The sequence below is a fragment of the Stegostoma tigrinum genome, chromosome 11 (genome assembly GCF_030684315.1).
Source record: "Stegostoma tigrinum isolate sSteTig4 chromosome 11, sSteTig4.hap1, whole genome shotgun sequence".
Taxonomy (NCBI): domain Eukaryota; kingdom Metazoa; phylum Chordata; class Chondrichthyes; order Orectolobiformes; family Stegostomatidae; genus Stegostoma; species Stegostoma tigrinum.
In genome coordinates this window covers 21,944,873-21,957,160 of record NC_081364.1, presented here as the reverse complement: position 1 = coordinate 21,957,160, position 12,288 = coordinate 21,944,873, and the positions used below count along the sequence as shown (strand labels likewise).

The window sequence follows — 12,288 nt, the reverse complement described above, 5'->3', positions numbered from 1 at the left end:
CCAGACACAATCTAATGTGGTACACAGGACATATAGGCCATGGAGATGAATATGTCAAAAACCATGACACGAGTTTGTTGCACAAAAGGGAATTTAGTGAAATAGTCACTAGAATCTAATCGTGTTCTAGAACATAGAAAATATTAGCAGCAATCTTGCACCAGGACTTGTAAGGAATGTTCTTTGGACAGAGACATTCTCTTGATTGTTGAAGTTTATTGAATGGACACATTTCTCACAATCCATTTTGTTGATTGATGTCCTCATAAGCGTCAGGTCAACATATGGATTCACGTGCTAATCTGTTAGTTTTATTCTGCATTCATGTGATCTAAAGAAATGTGGTCTAGCATGCCTTGATACAGAACTCATGGAATTGAAACTTGTTTGTGTGGATGATTCCATTCTTAGAGAATCTTAGTTTATCTGTGGATGGCTAGAAAGAAATAACTAGCTTGGGGACCCAGTGGATGGGTTCAGGCCAACTGTTGGTGATGATCTTTTTGAGCTGTTGCAGTTGGTCATCATCTGAATCAGCTCTGCTAGACTGTGATGGAAATGTCTGAGATTGATGTTGTGGTCTGGAATCTTTGATTTTGCAACCGACAGATTTATCACCTTATGGATCATAATCATATGTGAACATATGCCTGTTGGTAGACCAATGATTTTAGGTGGGGTGGAGGCGATTGGGGGGTTATGGAATCCATCTCTCCCCATGATGTAAAATGATTTCAGATATCCATCTTGAGTCATTGTTAGAGATGACCTATTCCTCCGCAGTGTGTAATGGGTGTTTGTCTTCAATAAAAGCTTTTAAATTGAAATATCTGCTGCATTTGAGAACTTAGAATACTTTTCCATTCTAAAGAAAGACTAAAAAAGTTAGGACTGATGTATTCAGCAAGAACTGATGTTTAAATTCTTGGCAAGAGTCTATTAGCTGTGAATGGCCTCTTTGACCCTGAAAAATTGATTTAACAAGTGGAAGCTTATTCCCTCAGAAGTATATCTGTATTGGAGACGGAAAAAAGAAAACAATTGAAATTTCTTTTAACTTTTCCTTTCTTTCATTTATAGCTCTCTATCCCTTCAATCAGTATGTATTTCTCAAACTGTATTTTGCTTTCAGCACAATGTTTAAGATCAGCTTCTCGTTTAGTCAGTGGAGCCTTCAACAATGAGAGTTACAGTTTGGACTGCACCACAGCTGCAACTCAGATGATTTTAGCACTCTCGCTGACTTCTGGTGGTTGCACAGAGGCCTTAACCAACGAGAAACAGTTTAAAAATAACCACTGTCACTATGGGAGATCAAAGCCAGGAGGCAAGGGAGGGGGCGTACGAGGGAAGGGTGCAATGTTCCTTAGGACTGCAAATCTGAGTAGATGAGTTGGTCAAAGAGCATCTGTAATTATATGTATCATTAAATTGAGTTGCATATTGATATGATTGATACATTTTGTGGTGCAGTACTCTGCACTCAAATACATGATGGGAAGACAGACTGCTTGGCTCATAATTCCCATGAGGCACTAACTGACTTAATGAGGAGGTTGATGTGGATTTTATTATTTTCCCTGCAAAACTATTTAACTGTAGTAATTAATATTTTGATATAATTTTCTAACAGTCATAAAAGCCTTATGCTCTTCGGATAATGTTACAGAATTGTATTCCATATATTTATCATGTCTTTTTAAAATGTATAGAAAACTCAGTTTTATCTGTTCTGCAACAAAATTAAGAACATTGCAGATGCGCACAATCTGAAATAATTGCAGAAAAATCTAAAATTGCTCAGCAAATCTGAAGAAATTACAGGTCGAGAGTCCTCCTAGTCTTTGACTGGAAACATTAACTCAGTTGCTCTCCACAGATGCTGTCAGACATGCTGAGTATTTCTAACATTTTCTGTATCTGTAATGTATTCATTCAAAAGGAAAAGACCTGTCAAAAAGATCTGTGGAAGAAATTCCGAAGACTGGAACTCCAAACTTAAAATTGTCAAATGTGTTAAATATTCTATCAAAAATCAAGCTAATTCAGAGTTCCTGGTGTATTAAATTAAGTACAAATTGAATTACAAGTCTTCATTTGACTCATACAGGAGAATGTATTTCATTTACTGCAGACACTTATAGAGCCAATGAAAAATATTCACAATTCAAATGATATTTCAGAACCAGTTGCTTGCTACTGCGAAAAGATCAACAACCTGAAGGTTTACATCTGTTTCTCTCTCCATGTCACTGCGTGGCTGAATGAGTAATTTGCAGCATTTTTGGATTTTATTTCACAGTTCTAGCACTTTGAAAATTTTGCTTTCTCACTTTGGATTGTACAATATCACATCACGAAAACTGGGCATTCATTTGTGACTTAATCTGTAAATCATGATGCTAATGTCCTCAAAACTGGTGATCTAAAGATTCATCCTTCCAACAAAATCTACTGCAAATTATAATTTTAGTTGCTTACCTCTGGTCTCACTGGGTCCTCAATGCCAACTACAGCTATACAGGTCAGGTCCATTAAAATATCATTTTCGTTTTCCCAGTCAGGTTCTGGACTACCTGGAAAATCACGGAAGGCAATACAAATGGTCCTCAATCCATCACAAGCCATGGGTTCGATCACTTTCTTTACCATCTCATCACGATCTCGAGGCCTGAAGACTCGTGCCTCTCCTGCAGCATTTAGGATGTTTGAACATCTAGAACGGAAAATAAAAGTGTTTATGAGTTAATTATGCACAGCCATTTGAAAATACCTGAATTCTCAATGAGTCAATTTGAAGGAAACAGTCCTGCTAATAACTGAAACACACTACTCAAGAAGAGCACAGTCAAGTTGCAATATGGACTTCAATCTCAATGCCATTGAAAATAAAATCTCAGATGCTCTGTGGCAGAATTTAACACAGAATTTGACATGATGGAAGGACATAGCGCAACTCTGAAAGCTCGTGTCAACAACCAATTATTATATTTTTCTTTTACAGACATATCTGATCACAAAACAATCCACTTCTAACCTATTTTTAGATGAAAGTCTACAATATGCCATGGAAACTGACTGCATTTACAACACAGTTTTGGTATTTGTGTGAAGCACCTTATGGAGATGCATAGTGTTGCAAACTGGCGTATTTTTTTCAAAGCTATTTGTCTTGTACTCATTAGAACAATTCACAAGAATACAAATTCAAGGGGAGAAGAACGTTCATATTACATCTTAGCACAGGGCTGAATGGCTGGCAAGTGAACACTGATTGATTAGAAGAGGCATTGCCTTAGCCACAGTCCACTTTGTCCACTAGTCAGCACTCCTCTCCCATGCTGACTAAATGATTTATTTTTCTCCCCTTGAATCAGAGAATTGTTCTGATGAATCTGAGATGAAACGATTCAACAAAGTGTTTTATTAACAATGATCTGTACCATGAAATTATGATTTATCGAACTAGAGTATATGTGTAGCCTTGATTGCGACACTATGACATTATGCAAAAAATATCATTAACAATATGTCTTTCATGTTAAAGTGTATGCATTTGTATTATTTCAATGTAATTACTTTTTTAAGACAATTTCTGAGGCTCCTTTGCTATACATTCGAAAGCTTCCATCTTGCATTTTGATCACAGTACTCATGGACTTTCTCTCAGAGTTGAATGTATAGACTTTGTACAGTTTCTCTTCTGGTGTCTGATCTCGAACAGTTTGGTAATCTCGCTTCAAGTCCAAGACAAGTCCCAACAGCCCACACTCGGTTTTGTTCCCAACTTGACGGGGTAGAGCAACTTCCTTCTCTGGAGGCTGCGAGAAAGAAAGGTTTATTATCTATTGACATCTTATAGTTAGTTAAAGGTAGAACCTGGTTGAAGGAATAGCACTTGACTTTTACTTCACACAATTCAGCCTTCAGGGCTGAACACTGAGTTCAACATCTTGGACCACAATCACAACACTCAATTTTTCAGACAACTCCTAATGATCACAGAGCTAGTGGGAACTACCAATGCTGGAGAATCTGAGATAACAAGGTGTAGAGCTGGATGAACGCAGCAGGCAAAGCAGCATCAGAGGAGCAGGGAAGGGAATCTGCTGTCTTTATCCAATCTGACCTATATGTAGGGCAGAAATGACTATTACAAGGGGACATAATTTTAAGATGACTGAAGGAAGATGTAAGGGAGATGTCGGAGGTAGGTTCTTCACACAGAGTGGTGGGCGTGTGGAATGTGCTGCCGGAAGTGGTAGGGGAGCCAGATACATTAAACACATTTAAGCGACTCTTGGATAGGCACATGGATGATAGTATAATGTAGGGTATGCAGGGCAGATTGATCTTAGTAGGATAATAGGTCCGCACAACATCATGAACCAAAGGGCCTGTACTGTGCTGGACTGTCGTATGTAGGTCCAGATCCATATCAATGTCATTGACACTTAATTCCCCTCTGAAATGCCCTGGCAAGCAATTCATGCAAGGGCAACTAGAGATGACCACATCTCATAAAAGAAGATATTGTAAAAACATGTTAATTCTGTTCTTATCTTCATAACTTCATAGGTGCTGCTGCCTGACTGACTGAGTATTTTCAGTTTTTCTGGTTTTATTTCAGGTTTCCTACATCTGTACTCCTTTGCTTTCATATTAATATTTAGTGTCACTCTCTTGACAATTTAAACAAGAAACTTGAAATTTAGCATTGTTATACATTATACATTAGAGCAGCATGTGCATGCTGGGTAGAAAAATTAAATTAATTGCACTGAATCTGATAAGAATATTCCATTCCAAATACAATGCCATTGGCATTTCATTCATTCTTTTTGCACGTAATTGTGCATTTCCAAAAATGCATGTTCAGGAAGCAAAAAAAAAGTAATGACTTTTTGCAACAACATTCAAATAACTCAGCTAAAATAGTTGATAAGACTTCATATGTATTATCCTAATTAATACTGCAAATAAATAATTGAGTCTGAGAGTTTTCTCCATGTACCCCCCCAAACCTTCTTGCTCTTTCTGTAGAGATCACTGACAGGACCTCTGCCGGCATAGTGCAGATTGTAGACTCAAAATTTATACCCTGCCTTCCTATGTGGATGCACAGTTGTAGGTTTCCACCTACTTTTTTGACTGCCATAGTCCCAGAGGACTGTGTGCAGGTGAATGTGTCCCATCTGTGAAGTAGCTGACTGGGGCTGTCCAAATACTTCCTAGATAATGTATTTTCATACCCAATTCCTTGGCAATGCTCACTCTTGACCTACCCTTGCTTGTCGTTGCAGAAGTAGGTAATATCTGTTGAGTTAGATTCTTCTTAAATAACAGCTGACTCTCCTCTGCACCACTGCTCCTCTTCCTTTTCGTCTATGACCATACAAGGAAGTGCCCATAGTGAGGGCCACAGCGCACATAGGAAAAGGGAGTGGGATAAGCCAATGATTTAACTCTTTTAATTGATAAAATGACTAAACATTTCCTCTTAAAAATAAAGACAACCAAAGACATTACCACTGAAACTCTGCAGACTCTTCAGGCCCAGATGTTTCTGACATCTGCAGAACTGGCACACCCCACAGAATTGGGGGGGAAGCTGTCCAGAGAGCACCAGGAGTGTGGCACAAAAAGACCTGGAGCTTCAGCAATATTTGTTCTCCACATAATAAGTGGGATCAATTGGGACTTGGAGGCCAGCCATGAGAATTTGTGCAAACTTCCAAAGTAAAGTAATGCCAGAAATGTCATAAGTCTGATCTTCCCACCACAAAGAGTTTCTTGAGCACATGAGGAACCAGTAATCCACTGAAGTGGCAAGGACATTCATCCCTTAGATAAAACCTCTGGAGATACTTTCAAACAAAATATATTTGAGCTGGCATTCATTATATCAGGATTCAAATTTTCAAAATGTCACTGTTGCACTAAGGCAATGCTGGATTGTCAGTGGTGTCATCCTTTCAAATTAAATGTTAAATCAAGATCGCATATCTCTGTGCAGATGGATATTAAAGATTCCACAGCACAATTCAGAAAAGTGCAAATTGTTCTGGGCAATAATCCTCTATTAACTGGTAACACAAAAACAGAGTTGAATATGACGCCCACTGATGCTTACCGGATATTCTGCATGCAGTCTGCCATTTCTTATGTAGACAAAGCACTCCAAATGCAATTCAGTGTGTGAAACATTGTCACGTCAATGAATTCTTTGAAGAAGTGTTATATAAATGCAAGCATCTCTTTTCTCGGAAGGAATAAAAACCCCATAACAAATTCTATATTAGAGGTCAGGTCTCTCTGCTGAGTGTCGGTTTAATGACATGGTTTCCTACAAGTTATGTTGCAATTTCCTTACATCTTTAGACTCTTTATTTCATAGGCCATTACCAGCTGAGAGTGTGGGCAGGTGATCTGCTCTGGGCAACAATTCACTGTAACTTGCTGTTAGAACATGCACAAAAGTAGCCTCGTGCAGTGAAGAGTGGAAGACAAAAGAGGGCATTCAAACGAACAGCCTTCAGACCACATGTTCCTGCGTTCTGCTTACATTATTATTAAATTTGACATGGCCCACCAGGTTCCACTACAACATCCAATGCAAACTTGTTCTTGTGAAATCTGTAGTAATGCTAGCCCATGAGTTTTTTTGATGTAATGTGACATTTTGTGAGATTTTCCATAATACCATAACATATAGGGTCACACAGCCCATCAAATCTAATATGTCATTCAATGATGGCTGAAATGTTTCTCAATCCCATTCTCCTTCCTTCTCCCCGTAACCCTTGATCTCTTTACTAATCAACAACCTATTTATCTCTATTGTAAATATACTCAATGGCTTGGCTTTCATAACCTTCTGTGGCAATAAATTCCACAGATTAACCATCCTCTGGCTGAAGACATTCCACTCCTCACTGTTCTAAAGTGTTTTTCATTCACTCCAAGGCTGTGGACTTGGGACTTAGTCTCTTCTACTAGTTGAAGAATCTTCTACATGTCTAATCTGTCCAGTCCTCTCAGTATTCGTAAGTTTCAATGAGATCGCCTCTCATCATTCTAAATTCCCTTTGGTAAAGAAACAGAGTCCACAACCATTCCTCATTTGACAAATCCTTCATCCTGGGACCATTCTTGTAAACCTCCTCTGGACACTCTCCAAGGCCAGCACATCTTTCCTCAGATACGGGACCCAAAACTGCTCACAAATTCCAAATGCAGTCTCACCAGAGCCTCATACAATCTCAGCAGTACATCTCTGCTCATGTATTCTAGCCCTCGCAAAATTAATGCTGACATTACTTTGTCTTCCTAACTGCTAACTGAATATGCATGTTAACTTTAAGAGAATCCTGAATGAGGATGCTTGGTCCCTTCTTGCTTCAGATTTCCTGTGCTTTTTCACATCTAGAAAATCATCTATGCATCGATTCTTCCAACAAAGTGCACAACCTTACAGTTTCCCACATTGTATTCCCTCTGCTACATCTTTGCCCACTCTCCTAGCCTTTCCAAATCCTTCTGCAACCTCCCTGCTTCCTCAACACTACCTAATCTTTGAATTTCTTCCCCTAGCAAATTTCCCCTAATATCTGACAGCCCTAGTCTACGCCATGTCTCTTCCATTTCCAAGGCACCCACTCCTCAGTTTCAGGCTTTCATTCTATAGGACACTGATTCAGGTACACATTGGGCCCCATTTGTCTTTTGCCATTTGATTTGTTATAATCTATTAAAATGGTTCGCAAAAACTTTCAGAGTATTTTTGTCACGAAAGAAGTACAATTCTAAAAAAGTTCAAAGTTGAAATTTAAATCAAAGGTTTGTAAACCTGTTCAAATTTCAGTATCTCAGCCAAATATTGTCATTTAAACAGTAAAGCATGCTAAATAATAGGGAGGAGACATCAAATTACAACAGTACTGTAGAAGACTCAAGTTAAATCATCTTTAATTTTCATACAAATTAAATTGGATTACTTCAAGCTTTGAAGGACTATAAGATTTCTAGCTAACTGAGTCATTCATATTCTGGATGTTCTGTGTGATGGGGTAGGTGCAGTGGCCTCCAGACTGAGAGCCATTTCAGTCATTAATACATGGTATGTATAGACCCCAGGGGGAGCCAGACTTTTAAAATTTTAATCATTTATAAAATTCTGGCCATGCTAGGTTAGATCAATGTATAGCTTTGGCAAAGCTTTTGAACTGTGGCTGCTGACTAAAATTTCACAGACCTTGATCAGTTCTTTGACAAGGAATTCAACTTAAACACCAAGAGAACAGACAAAACAAAACAAGCTACATGAGATAGTGGGGATGTGGAGGGTTATTTTTATCCTCTTCTCCCTTCACTCCCAAACCACTCCAAAGTAAGACAGGAGCAGGCTGGTAACCCAGTGAGTGAATTGTGTCATTCCCACCAGCGTTCAGCTCACTGCCATTTTCTGCCTGAAATGGGTGGGCCATGGCCAGCAACAGTTAGGAGCCTCATCATTCCATCTCAGTTATGTTCATATAATTTCACCAGAAACCTGCTGTAACTGCATGCTTTGTATAGTTTACCAATTGGTATTTAATATAAAATGCTACCTGCAACTAATCAAAAATAAATTAAGAAAAAAATAGCAACAGAAGGAAAAACTGAAGCCCTCTTGAAAATGCCATATCAGTATCTAATGCTTTACATACATCCTGCTCGTTTAACTGGCCCACATTTTCTGGGTTTTGCAGCTGAAGGAGTATATTTCTCATCACCCTTCGATTGTTGAGCTTCTCCAATCTACAAGGTGCCGTTTGTGACATGTGAAAGAAGCCTGATTTGGGTTTGGGAGTCTGAAAGCTTTCATCCTTCTCGGCAGGGTGGAGGTGTGCCTTATGTTCCCTGTTACCAGACAAGAAATGGCAGTATGACACCAAGCTGCAGCTTCTGGGCAATTTTCATTGTGGCTAGATTGGCAGGAGGGTGATATTAATGCAGCCAGCTGACCGGCAATGGCTGGCCAAACAGGCCAATTAAACTACGTATTCAGGGCACTCTTCAGAAGCCATGGGACAGGTAGCTCTACCAGTGCACATAAAGGCCAGCGATGAACTGAGTTACTGTCTTGGTGTCAGGTCTCAATTTTAACCTCCTTGCCCCACATTTCCCTAATAGCCAGAGGGCTGCAGGCTGACAGCCTGCAATTGTGGTCATTTTTTACTTCTCATTTTTGAAAAGCTCTTCAGAGGTCACCTCAAGATGGAGGGGCTCTCTCATTCCCTTATTGACATTTGTAGCTCATATCGGTGAGACAAAATCTGCCGACCAGGTGGTGCCGGAGAGTTTCCGAGTGACTACGTGGCCTTGGGCAATTGTCTTCAATCCTTAACTGGAGAGCATTCTCAGAGGCAGAATTTTTGATGATCTTATCAATATTCATCCTCTGGGACCTAGGATTGGCACTTTTGGCCTCTCAACTCACATTTTGTCCAGCTGGCAGGATCGGGATTTTGTCTTTTCTCTCCCTCCCAGTAGAAGTGATCACTGGAAAATGGATTCCATGGTGTTTTTCATATGAACAGTTCCACATAAAATCAAAAGTTGTAGCTTTGGGTTGGGATGGGGTTTGGGAGCAGTAGTATGGAAGAGAAAGGGTGGATTATTTTAGCTGGAGTAGTTTTGTGATATTGTTGTATTCTGTTCCTTGAAATAGAATAACCTTCAGAAAAATGTATGAAAGGATTATAATTGACAGTATGCCTTAAACATGTTTCAATATGAAGCTAACTAAATGACCTGGAGTGAAACTTCAAAATAATTTCAAAGTAAGTAAAAATGGCAGTGAGATGAGGAAACAAGTTGAGGAAACAAACTTCAGTCGAAAGCAAATTGGACATGATGAAACATTAGGAGGACTGTTAATACATAAATGTTCATCCTGGACACTTCACTTATGAACTGAAGGCAAGTAATTCAAAAATCCATTGCATTGAAATGATCTAAAATAACAACCTTAATTAATTCTCTGAAGCGAGTGGGTAATGAGTTTTATCATTCCGGTACAAATGAAGCTTTACAATAGAGACAAATAAATCAATTTCTTTATTAATTTCATTTTTATTCATCAGCCACATGATTTCCTTGCATTCCCCTACCATTCGTATTTCTAACCCCCTTACAGTTCCACTTCTACTGCGAATGGTGTGGTAAAACAAAACCTCCCCCAAGTCACTGCAATTCCTAACTACTAACATCTTAGCCTCTGGTTCTCAACTCACCACAATGTTCAACAATCCCATACCTACCTTCACGAGTGCCCTCAGCTAAGCCTTTACATTGTCACAATTTGGAGTCTAGAAGACATCTTTTAGTACCGTGGTTAATGTCCCTACATTTTGGCTCCACTCCAGGACTTAGTGGCTATGGAAGGTCCGCTCATAACATGGTCAAAAACTAAATCCTTCCAACATTGTGGTTCAACAAGTCCACACCAACCCTCAGAGCACCCCACCCAGACTCATCACCCCTTTCCCTGTAACCCATCTACATAGCCTTGAACGCTATGGGCAATTTAACATGGCCAATCCACCTAGCCTGCACATCTTTGGACTGTGGGAGGAAACCAATGTTCCCTAAGGAAACCCACGCAGACACGGGGAGCATGTGCAAACTCCACACACACAGGGCACCCGAAGGTGGAATCGAACCCGAGGCCCTGGCATTGTGAGGCAGCAGTGCCAATCACTGTGTCACTGTGCCACCCCAAGTTGGCGGTGAGCCACATTCTTGAACCACTGCAGTCCGTATATCTGCTTAGGAAGAGTGTTCCAGGATTTTGCCCCATCAACACCGAAGGAAAGACAACGTAGTTCTAAGTGGAGATGACGGCAAATTGGAGGGAAGTTTGCAGGTTGTGGTGTTCTCATGCATCTGCTGCCCTTGCAGTGGTAGTGTTGTGAGTTTGAAAGATACTGCCAAGGGAACCTTAGTGAGTTGCTACAGTGCATCTTGTCGAATGTACACACATCTGACAGTGCGTCAGGGATGGAAGGGCAGTGAATCAAACAGACTGCTTTTATCTGGAGAGTGTTCAGCCTCTTTCCTGTTGTAACTGCACTGGGTTAGCCAAATGAAGAATATTCCTTCTCACTCCTGACTTGCGACTTATTGATGGTTAACAGACTTTATGAAGTCAGGAGGCAAGCTACTCACTGCAGAACTCCAAGTTTCTGATTTATTTTTGTCGTCACAGTGTTTATTTGGGTAGTTCAGCTCAGTTTCTGATCAATGCTAATCTCAAGGATGTTGATAATGAGGGAATCCAGTGATGGTAATACCACTGACTGTCGAAGGGAGATGATTAGATTCTCTTATTTGGGTTCGTCATTGCCCAGCACTTATGTAACATTAATGTTTTACTTGTAAATTACCAGCCTAACCCTGGACATTATCCAGGGCTTGCTGTATATGGACACAGACTCCTAGAATCATAGATTATTCAAGGAATGAAAGAAGGCTGTTGAGCGCATCACATCTGCACTGAACCTCCAAACAGCAACACACCTAAACCCAGCCCCTTACAATATCTGTTTAACCCTGCATTTACCATGGCAAATCCACCTAACCTGCACATCTTTAGACTGTTGGAAGAAACCGGAGCACACAGCGGAAACCCAAGCAGATACGGGGAGAATGTGCGGAGTTTGCATGGACAGTCACCTAAAGGTGGAATTGAACCTGGGTCTCTGATGCTGTGGGACAGCAGTGCTAATCACTGAGCCCCATTTTGCTCTTATGCACAGGGCTGGGAAGATCAGGCTCAGTACTCACGCAGCACTTAATCTTCTACTGTCACTTTGTGACATGACTAGTGCCGCATTCTTCAGACTAGGGCCCAATGTCGAGATTGCATGTAGAGGCTTTTCATGGCCCTGCAATAGCCTGTTGTGATTTTGAGTTTGCTAAACTGTTATCTGTGAGTGGGGCAAATACTAATCGCTCAAATGATTAAGAAACTGTTCTGCTCTTTAACTTTCCACACACAGGTTCACTGTAATCATGATCTATGGATCCATCTACAGCAGGGGTTAGCATCACTGTTACTGTGATGAAACAAAGGTGCAGGGAAATTGAGGAGGAACAGAAGTGTCAGCAAGCCCAGGATCAGCAGCAGCCTCCTGCAGGTTCTTCCACAGCCTCTGAATGAGAACATTGCGATTGAAGGTTCCCTCAGGATGTGAAAGAGACACAGTAGGGTGTGAGTTTATCATACGGAGAGTCTGCTACTTC

General features: G+C 40.3%; 1 protein-coding gene across 26 annotated transcripts in view; it reads right to left on the bottom strand.

Moving 5' to 3' along the window:
- Nucleotides 1-12,288, bottom strand: part of atp2b2 (ATPase plasma membrane Ca2+ transporting 2) — a 793,123-nt gene that overhangs the window by 99,646 nt on the left and 681,189 nt on the right. For all 26 annotated transcript variants that reach the window (XM_048547367.2, XM_059649827.1, XM_048547364.2 and 23 more), the window contains 2 exons: nucleotides 3,580-3,821; nucleotides 2,482-2,716 (listed from right to left, as the gene is read on the bottom strand). In XM_048547367.2, the coding sequence (XP_048403324.1) occupies nucleotides 2,482-2,716; nucleotides 3,580-3,821 (477 nt within the window). The remainder of the gene's footprint in view (nucleotides 1-2,481; nucleotides 2,717-3,579; nucleotides 3,822-12,288) is intronic.